Raw genomic sequence first — 19,005 nt, 5'->3', positions numbered from 1 at the left:
GCAGTCGCTTAACCAACTGAGCCACCCAGGCACCCAGATATAATTTATTTTTAATTACACATTTTATAGAGCATTTAAAATAGAAAAGATAAATGAACAATACTAAGATCACTTAGATTGTGCCATTGCTTTTATTTAATAAATATAAGATCCAGTGGTACTAATAAGTCATTAATAGTGATGTTTTTAATTACCACAACAATATCTGCACTTGACCCTCTTTGTATTCAGGCTCTCTCAAGATCCTGCAGTTTTAAAATTCTGTGAGCATCATAGTGTTATATTACTAAAGGATTTATATCCACTATACACCTGGAAGGGAACTAATAAATTATTAAAAGTACACAGAAAGAAAAATGATAAAGTACTCAAGATAGGCATATATTTCCATCCTATAGGTATATCTACATGGAAGGCCAACATATAATGATAAGATTTCTTTTAAGCATGGAATCAGACCAAGGGGAGTTAGTGGGATAATCTTGATAGCTTCTGTCATTCAGCCACTTTGTCTTGGTTCATCCAATTCCTGAAGGGAAAGACCTACTGCACATTCCAGAGAAAAATCCATAGGCAGGGACATCTGCTCCTGTGTACAATGTTGGAGCTTTACTGTAAAATTTGGATACTATTCTTTATCCCATTCCCTACCCTTTAAAAATATATCAGCTGAAATCCATTAAAAGAATAGCAATTTATTAATTACCTTCTGAAATTTAACATGGTGTATCTTGACTACGCTCACTAGATTTACCCTACATGGACCAAAGAATTAAAAAATAACATAATAATAATAAAAAAATGACAACTTTCCACAGAATTATAAGAGAAAAAAATCTATCAAAATTTTTTTGTTTTGCTTTGTTTTGTTGTCTTTGTTGCAAACCTGAACCCCCTTCCTTCCATCATTGCAGCACAAAGGATATAAGGGAACAGGAAAGTGGTGTTGGTAACACTTTCAGTAAGAGCAAGATGTATTTAAGATGAAGCAACAGTGCTTTCACTAATCTTTAAAAAAAGTACTACTCTTTTTTTTTTTTAAAGATTTTATTTATTTATTTGAGAGAGAGAATGAGATAGAGATAGAGAGCACGAGAGGGGAGAGGGTCAGAGGGAGAGGGTCAGAGGGAGAGGCAGACTCCCCGCTGAGCAGGGAGCCCGATGCGGGACTCGATCCCGGGACTCCAGGATCATGACCTGAGCCAAAGGCAGTCGCTCAACAGACTGAGCCACCCAGGCGCCCCCAAAAAGTACTACTCTTTAGCACTGTGAAAGTGGAGTTTTCTCCTTACACAGTACCGATTTAAGTGCATGATGATTATGCTACTTGGATTCTGATAGTATAGTTTGAATTTGTTATTTCAAAGCTTGTGCAAAAGAGTCTTAATCCATGACTGTGTTTAATCATATTTCATCAAAGCAAAATTTGCTGGTTGTTTAAATTAGTTCATATTTCATAGACAAAATTGTGATCATATGTACATTTACACTTTTAGACATCACTCTAAGTCCATTTCTGTGGAAACTTTTTACAATAGAAGGCCTAGGGGGATTCCATATCAGGCCTAATTTGGATATCTGCAAAATCTGAATATCTGCACTTCAGAGCAGAATTAGTCTTCCAAACCTTATCAACATCAAATCATACGACCATTGATCTCCTAGAATGGCTAGCAAAAATTCTAACCAATAGTGATAGGCTGTAGCAATTCAGAGAGAACTTCGAGTTCAAGTCTGTCAGGCCACTTATTAGCTCTATGGCTTTAGGAGAGTTACTAATGTAGATAATAATAGCTACTGCTCTAGTAAGGATTAAAAATGGAATATATAGAAGAAATTTAAAAAAAAGATAGTTCCTACTTCTACTCTTTCACTATGTTCTTGGCCAGTTTAGATTGTCAGGGAACAAGGAACAGGATGTACGTCTGTTGAAAGTAAAATATATGTATTTTTGATCTCAATCCCTCAGCTCAGTAAATAAAGCAGATATAACTGAAATAAAATTTGCACAAAATGGTAGCTATCATGTGTCGTGCACTGTGTATTTCTTCTGAATTCTAGTACATCTCATTAAGAAGTAATAGTATTTGAAAACATTCCTCTAAACCATTTTAAGTGAGGTTAGTGACTATCTTTAGAAGAAATAAACACATCTTGTTTTATGATGAGGGATAACTTTTCCATCACCATATTCTCTTCTCTAGGATTAAGGCTATGCTTGGATATGGTCATCATATACTACCAAATCATTGCTATTCAGGAGGTATTAGCACTGAATCTAGAAGTAGCTTCTTGGACAGGCAATCAGCCAGGTGTTTAATGAAGACAGCAAAACTTGGAAACTCTTTTCCAATTTTTAGTGAAGTAATCTTTTAACCAAAGGACCTTTATAAATGAATAATAGTACTAATGTATTGAAAACAATTATAATAAGACAGGTGTAGATAGTAACCTGACATCTGAGACCTCGATTAACTTTGCTAAAGGTAGTCCAGACACATTGTTTTGAAGTTTTTTTATAATCAATAATTAGATTTGAGGAAGTAGTTTCCTTAATAGTCTGAAGTCTTATGAAACGTAACAGCTTTGTGTATATAGCCCTATTACACAGCAAAAAAGGAAATATGTGTGATTTATATTATGTTCCTTATCACAAGACACATTTAATTTAGGGAAAGATTAACATCTTGAAATGTTGATACAGTTTTAAAAATGTCTTCGTTTAAAATATATTATTTTAGTATGCATTAGTGTATGTTCAGAAGGCAAAGAGAATGGATCCTTTGAAAACCTAATCGTGTCATGACATGTCACTCCTTGGTTCCAAACCTTCCTATTTCAGTCACAATGGAAGCCAGAGTCCTTATGATGGCTTCCAAGGTTTAGCCCCAATCACTTCTTCCCCACCCCATCTGCACTGCTTCACCTGCCTTCAACTCCTACTGTTCTCCAACCATTTCATTCACCCTAGCCATTCTATTCTGCACATGAGACTCCCTCCCTTACCTCCTTCAGGTCTTTGCTCAAACTCAGTGAGGCCTTTCCTGTCCACCATTTTTTGATGAATGAATGGAAGAATGAATTGTAACTATTGCATAATAGTGTGTGTGTGTTTTTTAAAGATTTAATTTTTATTTATTTATTTGACAGAGAGAGAGAGACACAGAGAGAGAGGGAACACAAGCAAGGGTAGAGGGAGAGGGAGAAGCAGGCTTCCCGCTGAGCAGGGAGCCAGATGTGGGGCTCGATCCCAGCATTCTGGGATCATGACCTGAGCTGAAGGCAGTTGCTTAACGACTGAGCCACCCAGGCGCCCCAATAGTGTGTTTTTAAATTGATTTCACAGGTAGAAATTATTACATGAATATCAGCATTGCTGATCTTAGCTATGCAGTATACAGCAGAAAGAATATCATATATAGGTTTTAAGGATTTCTAATTTCTGTATCTTCAGTTTTGGGGTAGCCAAACCAAACAGATGGTTATGTTGCCACGTTAATGGCCGTGGTAATGGGGAGGAGACCGGTGGGGATTTCTGTTTCTAGGGAGCATGACAGGTTAAAGTCGCACCATGATGTTCAAAATCCAAAGTATTGTATTTGTGGCTGCTTGACTCTTGGCAGTCCAGACCTAATCCGGTTTGGTAGTCAGCAAAGGAAGAAAACCGGCAGGATATTTTCTGGAATGATCTCCTGATGCAACTGTGTTTACAGCTTTCCTGTCAGCACCCAGAGGGAGCTTTATGGCCACCAGACTCGCAGCCTCTGGTTAGTTCCCAGGCCCTGGGCTCTGGGAAGCAGCGCGGCGGGCTGAGGGGCTTCGCGGGGTCAGCTGGCGGCGTCCGGGCCGGGCCGCACGCCCGCGCCCCGCAGTCCAGTAGACCCCCGCGGCAACAGGTGAGGCGCGGCCGAGCGCCAATCACCCCGCCAGCGGGCCCGGCGTCCGCGCTCCGCGCTCTAGGCGGAGGCAAGCTCGAAGAGGAGGGTTCCCGGCGGCACCGCGGCGGCGGCGGCGGCGGCGGCGGCGGCGGCGGCGGCGGCGGCGGCGGCGGCGGCGGCGGCGGCGGCGGCGGCGGCGGCGGCGGCGGCACAGCGCTTTAGCGGTGCAGGAGCGACGGCACCGAGGCGGGAAGTCTTCCCGCACGGGGGCGCTGCCACCTGCGCGGGGGAGGAGCCAGAGGGGAACCGGGTTTTTCTGCCGCTAGAACGCGCTGGAGTTGGGAGAACCCATCCTGACCATGAAGGGCGGCAAAGGCATCGAGAACCCGGCTTTCGTCGCCTCCAGCCCAGACACCCCGCACCGTTTGTTTGCATCGCCCTCTCACGTCGAGGTCTCTGACTTGTCCGCCAATACCCAGAGACAGAATTCGCAGCCACAGGAACCTCAGAAGCCCCAGAAGTCACCGGAGCCACCCCGGCCTTCGGCGGATCCCGCTGTCTCCCAAGAGCTGTCCGTTCCAGAGCCGCTGAACGAGTTTGAGGAGGGACCCTGTGGGTGTGGGAACTTACAACCGCGGAGTCTCCAGCGCTGCAACACGCCCCAGGGCTTTCTGCTTTACTATTGCCTTTTGGCCCTCACGCAAGGTAATGGCCAGCGCCCGCTCGAGAGAGGACAGTGGCCCAGCGAGGGCGAGGAGGGGCGCGCGGAGCTGGTGGGGCGGAGAGGGCAGGTGCGCGCCGAGCCCGCATGGTAGACGCGCGGGGCGAGGCAGCCCTGGCCTGGGGACTTGGAAGCGCTCGCACACACGTCAGCTGGGTCAGGCATCGCATTTTAGCTTTTCCTTTGTTGTAGCAACTTTTAAAACTTGCCATACGAGCTTTTCTCCCCCCACCGCCTTTTTTTTCCTTTTGTGTTCTACCTCAGTTTACTCGTTTCGATTCCTTAAAGGAAGGTGGAGATTCTTGGGGCCTTCCTTTGGGAACCGTTTACACTGGGGGTATCCAGTTCTGTGCTACGGAAGCATATATTTTGCTAAGCTCCTTACTAAAGGTTTGTTTTTTTTTTTTTCTTCATTGTTCTGGAAGGGAAGGATTAATTTGCAGGTGAGTTAGGTAAGGTAATTCTCAAAGGAGAAACTTGTGGTTAGGTAGAAGCATTCATGTTTTGTGAGTATATTTAGTTTGCGTTGTGTGCAGGTACGGGTGGAGTCCAGTAAATGTTAGCAAAGGCTCGAGGCGTTGTTGAAGGGTGAGGCTTTTGAAACGCAGAGGAGTTGTGCAGTATCTGTTTTGTTCCAGGATCTCTTTTAGGGTCTCTTGGGAGTTACTGATAAAGTCCACGTTTATACCCTTAGGAGTTTGCAGTCTAAACCTGGTTTGGAGGAGTGAGTGGTAGAGTAGAGGAAGAATGGCTCCCAGGAAAGAAAGCGTGGAGAAGGTAAAAGCTGTTGCTGTGTTGCCTAATGCAGGGGGTGAAAGAAACGGGAAGTCACACTAAGGTGACAGACACATTGAGGAGAGGTGAGCATTAAGATGGAGCATCCTGAAGGAAATGCTGAAGGTTAGTTAGAATTTGATGGTATGTGATATTTTTTGGTCACTTGAGTCTTACTTTCAAAGTATTTTGTAAAGAGAACATCCAGGGCTGATTGAAAGAAGTGTAATCCAAGAAATATGTTTGAGGAGGCGGATCTTTTTTAAGATTAACAGAAGAGTAAATCTAAATATATTCTTTCTGTTCTTACTGCTGCTCCCCTGTCTGAAAGGAACTCAGCGCCCCTTGCTTTTGCACATATTAGGTGTTCAGGAAGTAAGCATTGATTGAAGGTCAACTGCAGCTCTTCTGCCAAAGGTTGTTTTGTGCTAAAAATTTATTTCCATTTCCACGTTTCTTGTCCCCACCCAAGTTCGCCTTCTCTCAGTGTCTTGGTCTTAGTTGTCCAAAATCCATGATCAAACATTTCAGTGCCAAAGGAATGCAAAGTTCAAAGAAGGTGGACACAATTAAAATTTCTTGTTTTATCTTAAAACATATTCTGAAATTTCTGTATTCCAGAACACATACATCTAATGTAAAATATTGTTTAAAATTATTAGCAAATATTATTGACACTCCTAAAAAGATGTGTCAGTTTTAGCCTAGAGCTACATCTACCCAGAGGTCCCCAATTTAAGTAGCATAATCCTAGATGAAGGTGACCCAATAAATTCTTGCTCAGTTTAAATCTGAATTATTACCATTTAAGTTTGAATTATTACCATGTTTCTCAGACATGATCCCTGGGAGGTCCTTTTCCATGGTATATTAAGAAGTGTTTGGGAAAAACAAAAACAAAAACCCAAAACTTGTCAGGTTAGTTTACTTAGCCCAGAGTTTCTCTTAGCACTTAACCTCCTAATGTGCCTCCTATTTTCATGTATGTATAATAGAGACATATAGTATGCAATTTTTCATGAAATTTCCTTTTTTAAAGCAGAGTTCTTAGAACTTTTGCAGCATAGAATTCAGAGTGGTATTCATAGGCTTAATGTACTAAACCTCCACAAGAGTTTATAAATTTCTTTCTCAGAGAAGTACCAAAAAGACAGTGAGTTTTCATGATTGACTTTTAATCAGTATGGCAAGTGTTTGTTTTGGGAAGTTGATTTTTTTCTGGGAGGTGGAGTTGATTTTTGGATGGGGAAAGTTTTATATTCTCAGGTAGATTTATCTCATAAGCATGTCATTCCTAGGTACATTAGACACTTTACCTTTAAATTTTAAGAATTGTAAATTGTCTTTTGACTTATTAAACTGGCATAAAAGTAAAATCATGTTAGGACTTTTAAAACTTGTTATATCGATTTTCTTGAAATGTATTTCCAGTTAACAGTCTTGATAAAGCAAAATTTAAAGTGGTTGTAGAAATCATGTCTTGTGTATACTCTGTTAATTAATGAATGAAAACAATTCATGGCATCCTCTTAAGTAAAGGGGGTAACTAGTTACAAACTGTAATTTGATCAGATGCTTTTTATTTTCAACTTATACTAATGTTTAGACTCCTGTAAATTTAATCTGTATCTGGACAAAACGTTTTTGTTAAGTCAGTCACAATTAAATTTTCAACTTTTCCTTGTTTACCTTATATTCTTCCATCATAGTTGCAATAAACAGATGAAGTGTGTATTTTTTGTTTACTTTGCATTTGATTTAGAATGCCCGTAGTTGAAATGACTCTTAGTGTTTGTTTATTTTTGCTCTAGGACCTTTTAAATTATAACTTTAATGTCTATAAAAGTGTTAGAGGAAAAGAGGTTTGAGAGATCAATTTCACCTTTCATAAGACTAAGTCAAGGATCTCTAGTTGTATATAAGTATGTTTAATAATTGAACAACCTGGGCAGCAATTGGGCATTACTTTTTTTTAAACATGTTTATTATTTTTTTAAGATTTTATTTATTTATTCATGAGAGACAGAGGGAGAGAGAGAGAAAAGCAGACTCCTAAGGAGCAGGGAGCCCGATGCGGGACTCGATCCCAGGACCCTGGGATCGTGACCTGAGCCGAAGGCAGACGCTTAACCATCTGAGCCACCCAGCCACCCTGGGCATTACTTTAATGACCAGTGGAGTCACTTGTATTTTTGTACTCTTCTGAGTGAGGTCCATGAGTAAGTATGCTACTCTTGGAGTCTCTCTAGCGAACTGGCTTCATGAGAATTTACCAGTCTGATTCTCTCTTTGTCATATAGAGAAAAATGAAGTTAGCTACAATTTAGTATGTGGTAAGCATCGATTTTATTTAACAGCTGAAAAGTCACAAGTGTACCATTTAAAAGCAAACTGATTTTTAAGGAAGTATGTTTGAGTTGCTAGCTTTGAAACTTTGGGACTTTTAAAATTGGTGCATTAAAAAAATGTCAAAATAAATGACAGTCAAACTTTAGTCACAACCAAACTTTAGTACATTGTGTTAAAAATCATAATCCATATGGTGAAGTTAATAAAAATCATGCACATACATTTTCTTTTCTCTCTTTTAGGTATTATAGTAAATGGCCTCGTAAATATCCAGCATTTCCACTATTGAGAAGCGCTATGAAATGAAGAGTTCTCTGACGGGCCTGATATCATCAAGCTATGATATCTCCTTCTGTTTGTTATCTTTATTTGTGTCATTCTTTGGTGAAAGAGGCCACAAACCAAGATGGCTTGCATTTGCATCCTTTATGATAGGACTGGGAGCACTTGTATTTTCAATGCCAAAATTTTTTGGTGGAAAATACCAGTTGGGGTCCTTTTTTGAAGGTAAGTTTCTGTTGTGTTTTTGTTTGTTTTAATTTAAGAAGTACTCTAAAACAAGGCCCTTAATTCTATATTGCAACTCACTTGTGCAGGTAAGGTAAGGACTTAGTCTCCTCCACTGTTTACTGTTTGTTTTGATGTGAATTGTGTGAAGTAGATTACAGAGATTGCATTATTCATTGCTTCAGTCATTATTCACATTATTAATCTTCTGATACTCATTCTCCAAATTACACACAGTCCTCAAAAAGCAATGATCAATTTTCCTTTGCACTTGTAACCTCATTGGGGTTCTAAGATCTATAGTTTTCCCCTTGTGTGTGTGTGTGTGTGTGTGTGTGTGTGTGTGTGTGTGTGTGTGTGTGTGTGTGTGTGTGTGTGTTTTAAAGATACTATTTATTTATTTGACAGAAAGAGAGTGAGAGAGAGAGAGCACAAGAGGAGAGAGGGTCAGAGGGAGGAGCAGACTCCTTGCTGAGCAGGGAGTACAATGCCAGGATCCCTGGGACTCTGGGATCATGACCTGAGCCAAAGGCAGACACTTAACCAACTGAGCCACCCAGCACCCCCCTAAGCCACCCCTGCCTTCTGGTTTTATTTGCTGTGCTTACAGCTCTGCACCCTGGACATGTTGATGCCCGATTCCTGAGATAAAGAGAGATGAAATTTATAGAACTGAAGCTGGCTGTATTTATGACTGTAGTTTAGAGATTCAGAACTTCATGAGTTACCTAACATGTTGCTCTGGTTAGTTGAAAAAAGCACATTGTCCAAAGGCTCAAAAGGAAATTTGACTGTATTTCTACTTTTTTTTTCCTCCCAAGGAATCATTTTCAGTGGAAAAACAATTATGGTAGAGCCAGAGGGATGTGCTAATGAGGACCTTAACATTTTTATTGTCTTTCCTGGGATTTTTAATAGCAAATGTTGAGAAAAAGAGGGCTATAAAATTAACTTTCAGGAGTTAGGTAAGTGAAGAAAAGGCTTAGCATAAGAAGAAAGGAGAACTGGGGCCTGCTGCAATATAGGCATTATTTTTAAAAAGTTAAGGCTGTTACATTTGTGAGTTTTAATATTGAAAATTAATACTAAAGTGTTAACATTCCTAAGACCAACTTCCAAATTATAGAATGACGACAAATTGGAAAGTATTTTTAACAATTTAACAATAATATTTTTAACAATTATGCATTGTGGTTTTAGGAGTATACTTATTAGGTAAGCACCCTTCATTTTGGAAATAAAAATAGAATATACAAGCATATAGGACAAATAGAGGGTTTTTTTTTTTCAAAGATTTTATTTATTTATTTGACAGAGAGAGAGACAGCTAGAGAAGGAACACAGCAGGCGGAGTGGGAGAGGGAGAAGGCTCCTTACTGAGGCTCTCTACTGAGCAAGGAGCCAGATGTTGGGCTTGATCCCAGGACCCTGGAATCATGACCTGAGCTGAAGGCAGATGCTTAACCAACTGAGCCACCCAGGCACCCCCAATAGAGGGTGTTTTTAAAGTATGGTAAGGGGGGTGGGGGGATGGGTTAGCCTGGTGATGGGTATTAAAGAGGGCACGTTCTGCGTGGAGCGCTGGGTGTTATGCACAAACAATGAATCATGGAACACTACATCAAAACTAATGATGTAATGTATGGTGATTAACATAACAATAAAAAATGTAAAGTAAAAAAAATAAAGTATGGTAGAGTTTGGAATAAATGAGATAAGGAAAATATGTTATCAGTGGAAAGATCACTTATATAGATTCTAGTACATTATCTAATATTGGACAAGATTCTGTAAGGCCAATGTCACGTAATTTCACTGGAGGTAGTTTTAGGAACAAGGCACACTAGGCTTTAGTATGACACTTTTGAAATCTTAACAGTAAGGTAAAGTCTAAACTTGAGTCTGTCACACAGGAAACATGATACTGATTCTGTGAGAGCAAAGATATTGTGTTTATTGCATTTACATGGTAAGCTTTGTGCTAAATCAGATTCCTCACTCTTCCAGCTGATCAGATGCCCTACTTGTTCTTAAAGTATATGAGCTTTGATAAAATCTCTGACTCTCTAAACTAAAACATAACACCTGTTCCAGTACCAAAGTCTGATCTCTCTTCAGCAATTTTCTTAGGTTCATCTCTTGCCAAACACTTTGAATTGCAGCTAATCTGAATGATTTATAATTCTCAAGGGGAAATGGCCACAAATTAAGGTGTATGTGGGGGTCGGGGGCAGGGATGAAGCCAAGAAGATTGCTAAAACCAGGTCACATTATGGTGTACTATGTAAATTTTCACTAAGTTCTTTTTGATAAATCTTACTGATATTTTTTATTATTTTAGTTGAAGTAGATTAGATAGAGGAATTGGCTGATTATGAGGTTTTTAGTCTAAATTAGACTCATAGTTTAAATAATAGCTTATCATTGGCAAATGGAAACAAAAACTCAGGTTGCCCTTATGTTCTATCATTCATAAAATGAATATTGACATGGATTGTACATGGTGCTGAGATAATAACAGTGAAACAGTTTCATGCCATCAGGATTTTATGTAGTGGAAGAAATAGAAAGTTGATAAACAAACAAAATAATTGAGGATTAAAGTGAGTGTATGAAGGGAACAAATAGTATGAAGTAATAGTGTATAAAAGAGAAATATGTGGGCAAACGAAGGCCGTTGTGACAATAACTGGATAATGAGGAACCAGCTTTGAAAGATGCTTTCCAGGTTGGAGAAATACATGGTAAATGGCCTTAGGGGGAAAGAGGTTGGTAGGTTTTAGGAATTGTCGCTTTGGCCAGCATGATCAAAGCAAGGGAGAACATGCATGAGATGAATTGGAGAGACAGGTAGACACCAACATGAGGCATTTAGATTTTCCTTTAAGTGCAGTGGGAAATCATTAGGAAGTTCCCCCCCCCTTTTTTTTTTAAGATTTTATTTATTTGAAAGAGAGAGAGGAGGATGCACATGAGCAGGGGGTGGGGTGGTTAGAGGTAGAGGGAGAAGCAGATGCCCCACTGAGCAGGGAGCCCGACTACACAGGGCTCCATCCTAGGACTCCAAGATCATGACCTGAGCAGAAGGCAGACGCTTAACTGACTGAGCCACCCAAGTGCCCCGAGAAAGTTTTCCAAAGAGATGTGCATGAGCTTATGTTCTGATATCATTTTGGCTTCTGTTGTTCTGAAGGACGAGAGTAAATGGGAAAAAAATCACCTAGGAGTTTTTTTTACTAGAGTCCAGGTGAGAGATAAAGTTGGTTGGACTGGGCTGGTATCAGTAAAGATCTAAAGGAATGATTGATTGATTCTCAATGTTTTTTCAAGGAAAAAGAGATAGGACTATTTGGTAGATTGAATATGAAAGAGGAATGAGTAATGACTCCTTGATACTTGGCTTGACCAACTGGGGCCATTCACTAGCATTAGGAGTGGAAATCAAGAAATCAGGTTTGGAATTAGTGTGAACTGAATATTATATATCTATCCAGTGTTGTAATATGTATCTTTGAACATACATGTTTATATAAGTGTGCCAGTTACTCTTTAGCTTTCATCCCTAGAAGTGCTCATATTAGGTTTGAAGGCCTTCCTCATTCTAATTTTTGTTTTTTTTTATTTTTTATTTTTTTTTATTTTTTTAAAGATTTTATTTATTTATTTGAGAGAGAGAGAGAGAGAGTGAGAGATAGAAAGCACGAGAGGGAAGAGGGTCAGAGGGAGAAGCAGACTCCCCGCTGAGCAGGAAGCCCGATGCGGGACTCGATCCCGGGACTCCAGGATCATGACCTGAGCCGAAGGCAGTCGCTTAACCAACTGAGCCACCCAGGCGCCCCCTCATTCTAATTTTTGATAGATAATGCCACGCTGACTTTTAGGAAGGGATGTACCAGTTACTCTCTCACACTTAGTATATGAAAATGCCTAGTTGCTATTTTGAATTTTTGCATTTTTTTCTCCTGAAAGTTTTCTTTAATAGGAATGTGCCTTTGTGGTATGTATGTGTCGTGTTAACGGTATAACCAATACAAAATTCAGGACTAAAACCACATTACATATCTAAAGGAAAGGGACCCAGGCATTTAGAAACAGAAGGAATGCTAGAAATCATAAATTCCTTCTTTCATAGTGCAGAACCTTAGGGTAAGAGGTGAAATAGTGATTTCATAGAGAGGTCAGTAACAGCTAAAACTAGTACTAGTTTTTAATTTTTTTGTTTATTTCTCATAGGTTTATTAACTATATTGAATAGTTTCAATATTTTTACGAATTTATTTTTTAAGTGTTTACTTATTACATAATTATTTTTATGAATTTAAACCACTTCCTGCAATTTCAAATAGCCAGTTATAATGATCTATACTTTCTTAAAAACAAGGAAGTCAATCCACTTTTGCACATTTTGGACTCTATAACCAAAAAGCTTAATGATTTGTCCAAGTCTAAGGGGAGTATACAAGAAAACTGGAGATCAGTGGGCAAAGAAACAAAAGAGTTGAAAACTCCCTGTAAATAAACTGGAAACAAAGGCATGTACAATCTTGTTAGGTAATATAACATAAATAACCTAAAGAACCTAACACTAAGAAATCATTTTATTAATTGAAATTATACATGTAATTTAATTTGAAAATGACATTGAGAGCATTTTTCCTTCGTGTGTTTTTTTTTGTTGTTGTTTTTTGAACTTGAGAAAAGTCAGGGCTCAGTTTGGATGAAATCATCTCTATAAGGGGAGATTAAAGTAATATAATATAGTTGGTAATTAAAGGAAAACAAAATGTGAAATATGATAAGCATGTATAATTTCCACAGGTGTTAGAAAAACACAAAAGGATGTCAAGAGTTAGCAAAAGGTAGAAAAGTGTTTGAAAACAGCTTGAATTTTCTATTCTGTAAAAATTAAAGTAGGTTTGGAAAAGTATTTTTTTAAGGGAAATGCTTATGAAGACCTAAGGGTTAGGTGTGATTATCTAACTTTGGAGATAATATTTATCAAAGGGAAGTTTTGATTGTTATTGGATACAAAAAAAGGGTAGAATTAAAATTGAGAGAAATGCTTCTCAGGACTAATTTTTATATATGTTAGCCTGAAAATAGAATAGTGTCATAAAATATTTTCAAGTAAATAATATTTGATATTTACTTTTGATATATTTTAACTTGTTATAATATATTTTAATATAACTTTGAAATATTATAAAAATATATTAAGTAAATCTTTACCACATAACATTTTGTTTTCCTCCAAGCACTTTTTAATTCCTTGTGGATGAACGTTAATTTAATGGTGTTAAGGAAAATAATCTTTTTGTCTCTTTGAGACCTTGGGAGGGGGATGATTAGTAAAAACTTAGAAATTATGGGTAATTATTAAATCCAGTGAAGCTCTTTTTCTTTATTGACCAATAGTTGGATAACTTTTCTTAAGTTGTATTATTTTCATGTTTCTCTTTTCCATTCCTTTCTCAGGAAAAGGTAGCTCTCAACACTTTACATTTACTTCAGCATTAAATTTCTAATGTTTTAGATTGGTATTTCAGGAAGAATTCTGTACCAAAGGATGTTAGTTATGCAGTGACTATTTAAAATTTTGAACTAGGAAAATGATTAGCGTGGGACTCAATGTGTGATTGAGCTTTAATTACTGTTTTGTCTTTTATCTTGTATTCATAAGGACTTTTTTAATATGGAATACTTGTCTAGATTGGAGAAGACATAGGGCCAAGGATCTTACAGTTTTACGGTCACTAATTTAATACAGTATACTTTAATTTTGCTGGGCCTCTGAGTGTTCTTTCTTGATATTCCTTCTTCCTTATAAAGAATCAGTTTTATTTTTCTTATATTTCAATTTAATTATAACAAATGAATAAAAAGGAAAGATGATATCTTAGAAGATGTAATGGTGTAATAAAACAAGTGATTCAAAAGATTTTTAAATTCAATATATACAATAAAAGATCTAGAACTAAATTTTAGGGATGGTCAGTGCTCCAGATGAAACTAGCACAGTTTTTAATATCCAAGGCACTTCGGACTTCCCCAAACTTCCTAGATTGTATGAGTTACCCTGGATGCTTGCTACTGTCACTTAATGTCCCTTGGGGATCCTGATTCAGTAAGTCTGGAGTAGGACTCAGGAATTTATATTTTTTAAAACTACCCAGGTTATCTTATCAGTCCATTTGGGGAAACATATGTCCAGTTTGGTGCTTGATTATTTTGTACTGTTTCAGCTGTGGGCACAGAGGTTCTTTTCATTTCAGGATTATTGCTTTATAAATTCCTTTAAAATAGAAGTTTCACAACTGTCATGAAATACTAGATACTTTAATGCAGCCAGTTTTTTTGAAATTCAAATGACCAAGCTTCTGAAATAGAGGAAACTAACAGAGAAAATTAAGTAGGAAGGCATGTGTCAATGAGTTGTTAGCACAAACTCATTTCTGCTCACAGCTATAATTTGTAAATAGAAAAATGCATGCCCTTGTGTAAAAGAATATAATGTCCCAGCATTTCCCAAAGTATGATCTGCAGAGCACAGTTTCTGAAGATATTAAGAATATCTTAAAAATAAGTTCCATGGTTCAATGAGTTTGGGAAAATCAAAGTTAAGGGGTGTCTCTGTTGCATCCCTATAAAAGTTAATGCAGTTTTGAATCTTTAGTTAGAGGATGTGATATGTACCAAAGGACTCCACTGCTTGCCCCTTTACTTGGCTTCTAGGGCTTACGTCATGTTTTCTCCCCCAGATAAGTGTTTTGGTGAACAGGCTTTGGGAATACCTGTTCTATGCTATCTTATGTCATTTTGAAAGCCCTTGTTGAATTTAGCATCTTCATTATGGCCAGCTTTAGAACAGCATGTCATGGATAGTATGTGTTCAAGAAAGGTTTGTTGAGTTGTCAGATACATTAATGAATGAATGGATCCTTTCAAATTAGAGGCATATTAGGAGTCTAATGACTTCCTTTCCACAGAAGGCAGTAAGAGCAGTTAATGTCAGATAGAGGCAGTTTGGGATGCTCTGTTCACATTTTCCATAAACCTGGCCTTAAAGAGTAATGGGGCGGTTTATTTTCTTTTCTTTTCTTTTTTCTTTTCTTTTCTTTTCTTTCTTTCTTTCTTTCTTTCTTTCTTTCTTTCTTTCTTTCTTTCTTTCTTTCTTTCTTTCTTTCTTTCTTTCTTTCTTTCTTTCTTTCTTTCTTTCTTTCTTTCTTTCTTTCTTTCTTTCTTTCTTTCTTTCTTTCTTTCTTTCTTTCTTTCTTTCTTTCTTTCTTTCTTTCTTTCTTTCTTTCTTTCTTTCTTTCTTTCTTTCTTTCTTTTTCTTTCCTTCTTTCTTTCTTTCTTCTTTTTTTCTTTCTTCTTTCTTTCTTTTTGCCACTGAATTGGGCGGAACTGTGTTATCAGAGGCAAAGTAAAGATGATCTTTACATGTAAGATTTGGGATCTGAAAAATTTGCAGTGCGAAAAAGGAAGCTAAAACAAGAAGCATATTCAGAAATAGTAACACAATGTTTTGATATTCTCCTTTCGGTTTTTGTCTTAATTACTTGCAAAACTGGATTTCCCTGTGTAGCTACCATGCTTCTAAGGTGATGCTAAAATGGCAGGAATTTTTCTTGATAGACTATTAGTAGGGATTACCCTTATTTGTTTTCATGTATAAAATAAAAGGAAATGCTCTGATAAGGCATTCAAGTTGACCATAGGCATAGTTGTCTCTTACTGGTATAATGTATGGGAGGTAATAATTAAGCAATGCTTTTGTCGCTTCCTCAGAAAGGTTGGTAAAACTGTGGTTTGTGGCAAGAAAGAAATGAGGAAATTCTGTTTTCTAAGTCACTGGTCTTAAAAAATGCACAAAGAGCCACTGTGTGTTTTAATGTATTTTTTCCCTTTATTTTAATAATATTAACACATTACATTCAAGGAAAGTATGCAGGAGTATAGCAGGGATATTAGGGTCAGACAAAACTGAATCTAAATTTTGCTCAAACATTGTGTGATAGAGCTGTGTGGCCCTGGACAAGCTTTACTATAAATTATGATGATGATAATAACTCCTACCTCATAGGAGACTGTACATGTACAGTGATAAGGCAGTGCCTGGTGTATGGTAAGTGCTCATTAAATAGTAGCAATGAATAATGATGCTCATGATAATTAAGTAACAGCTATACTAATGTAAAAAACTACCTTTCTTGGGGCACCTGGGTGGCTCAGTTGGTTAAGCGTATGCCTTCAGTTCAGGTCATGATCCCCAGGGTCCTGGGATCCAGCCTTGAGCCTCGGGCTCTCTGCTCAGTGGGGAGCCTGCTTCTCCCTCTCTCTCTCCACAGCTTCCCCTGCTAGTTCTCTTTTTCTCTGTCTCAAAAGAAGGAAACAAAACAAATAAAAAACTACCTTTCTTGGTTTGGTTAGTTATGGGCAATGGTAATTACAAAATCATATAAACAACTAAAAATCTTTCAAAATGGTACATATATATTTTTTTCCTTTGGTAGGTGTCACTTGATACTGATGTATCTCAAGTCTGGCTAAACACCTCCAAAATATGATATTAGAGAGGGTTATAATTAGCTATGTTTCCAGGATTATATTCTTAGGAGATGAGAAGGTAAATTTGTTTGGTGTAGCTCAGCTTAAAATGATCCACTCAAAATAGTATACTAAAATATTATCTTTTAAATAGTCAGAGTGCCTATTTAAATATCTTTAATTTTTTATCTGCTTTTAAACATGATACATCCTTTGCAAGCCATTCAGAAGATAAAACCAAAACCAAAACCAAAAAGAAATGGAATAAAAGGAAAAATGGTGAATAAATGGAACAAAAAAGGAAGGAAATAAGAAATTTTTTTCTATTTTTTGTTATGTTAATCACCATACATTACATCATTAGTTTTTGATATAGTGTTCCATGATTCATTGTTTGTGCATAACACCCAGTGCTCCATGCAGAACGTGCCCTCTTGAATACCCATCACCAGGCTAACCCATCCCCCCACCCCCTCCCCTCTAGAACCCTCAGTTTGTTTTTCAGAGTCCATCATCTCTCATGGTTCGTCTCCCCCTCCTATTTACCCCCTTCATTCTTCCCCTCCTGCTATCTTCTTATTCTGCTTTTTTTTTCTTAACATATATTGCATTATTTGTTTCAGAGGTACAGATCTGTGATTCAACAGTCTTGCACAATTCACAGCACTCACCATAGCACATACCTTCCCCAGTGTCTATCACCCAGCCACTCCATCCCTCCCACCCTACCCCTACTCCAGCATCCCTCAGTTTGTTTCCTGAGATTAAGAATTCCTCATATCAGTGAGGTCATATGATACATGTCTTTCTCTGATTGACTTATTTCACTCAGCATAACACCCTCCAGTTCCATCTACGTCGTTGCAAATGGCAAGATCTCATTCCTTTTGATGGCTGCATAATATTCCATTGTGTATATATACCACCTCTTCTTTATCCATTCATCTGTCGATGGACATCTTGGCTCTTTCCACAGTTTGGCTATTGTGGACATTGCTACTATAAACATTGGGGTGCACGTACCCCTTCGGGTCCCTACATTGTATCTTTGTGGTAAATACCCAATAGTGCAATTGCTGGATTGTATGGTAGCTGTATTTTCAACTTTTTGAGGAACCTCCATACTGTTTTCCAGAGTGGTTGCACCAGCTTGCATTCCCACCAACAGTGTAGGAGGGTTCCCCTAATAAGAAATTTTTGTAACACAACATAGATTACCCACTGCTAATATTGTTTAGCCTTCTTAGTGTACATCTACATTTATACATGTATTCACAAATAGTCACACATAATACACACATTTTCATTATAGTCATTAATACACGTTCATGCACAATCCACACACTCTTACTAACATTTATACATATTCATACATCTTACATCACATTTACACATATGTATTCAAATGTAAATTTTAAGGAAACACATTTTGAATTTCTAGATATCCACTTTTTCTTTAGGAATATACATTGGATATTATATGTTAAAACAGAGTTGTGAATTATTTATACTTTTATATTCATTTTATAGATAACCTTTTTAATCAGCTCTCTTTTGTTATGTTTTTTATTAATACATTTTTCTGGTTAGAGAAGTTCTGTGGGTCATTGCAGACAATTTGGACAATAGAAATAGGAAAAGAAAAAAATTTTCGTTGTTTTTTCTCAAGGAAAACAACTTTGGGACAGTGTTAATGTTTTTAGTATGTCTCTTTCTTATCAAGTTAATATTTTGTATAGTTTGCAAACCTTGAGCATTCTTATGCTTGCATAACATTCCATTTAAAATTTTCACCATTCTCATAAAGTTGAATATTTATATTTAAAAAGTTTTCTATTGTAAATTACCTCATGCTAACATTGTTATGTTTAAAGATTTTACTATATTTTGGTAATTATACAGTATTTAACATTTCGGAATTGGATTTTTTCACTCAGGCTAATTCTCTAAAAACTCATCAGAGTGATGGTTATCAATTATTCATTCCTTTTTATTGCTAATTACTAAGTAGTTCATGGTGTGAATATATCATGCATGGTTTGTTTAACCATTTACCTACTAAAGGACATCTGAGATGATCCCTTATTTGGCTGTTACAAATAAAGTTATGAACATTTGTACAGATTTTTGTGTGAACATAATTCCATTTCTCTAGGATAGATGCCCAGGAGCAAAACAGCTGGGTCATGTGGTAGTTTTATGTTTATTTTTTTTGAGAACTGTTTAACT

The 19,005-nt window shown here is 37.5% G+C and overlaps 1 protein-coding gene across 1 annotated transcript in view; it reads left to right on the top strand.

Moving 5' to 3' along the window:
- Positions 1-4,197: 4,197 nt before the first annotated feature.
- SLCO4C1 (solute carrier organic anion transporter family member 4C1) overlaps positions 4,198-19,005 on the top strand; it is a 63,990-nt gene continuing 49,182 nt past the window's right edge. The window contains 3 exon segments of the mRNA XM_028102760.2: positions 4,198-4,583; positions 7,965-7,993; positions 7,995-8,229. Coding sequence (XP_027958561.1) covers positions 4,238-4,583; positions 7,965-7,993; positions 7,995-8,229 — 610 coding nt within the window. The 5' untranslated portion in view covers positions 4,198-4,237.

Source organism: Eumetopias jubatus, unplaced genomic scaffold (assembly GCF_037043125.1).
Source record: "Eumetopias jubatus isolate StellerSeaLion01/CBP00866 unplaced genomic scaffold, mEumJub1_p1.0 scaffold_5, whole genome shotgun sequence".
Lineage (NCBI taxonomy): Eukaryota > Metazoa > Chordata > Mammalia > Carnivora > Otariidae > Eumetopias > Eumetopias jubatus.
This window is presented reverse-complemented; position numbering and strand designations above follow the sequence as displayed.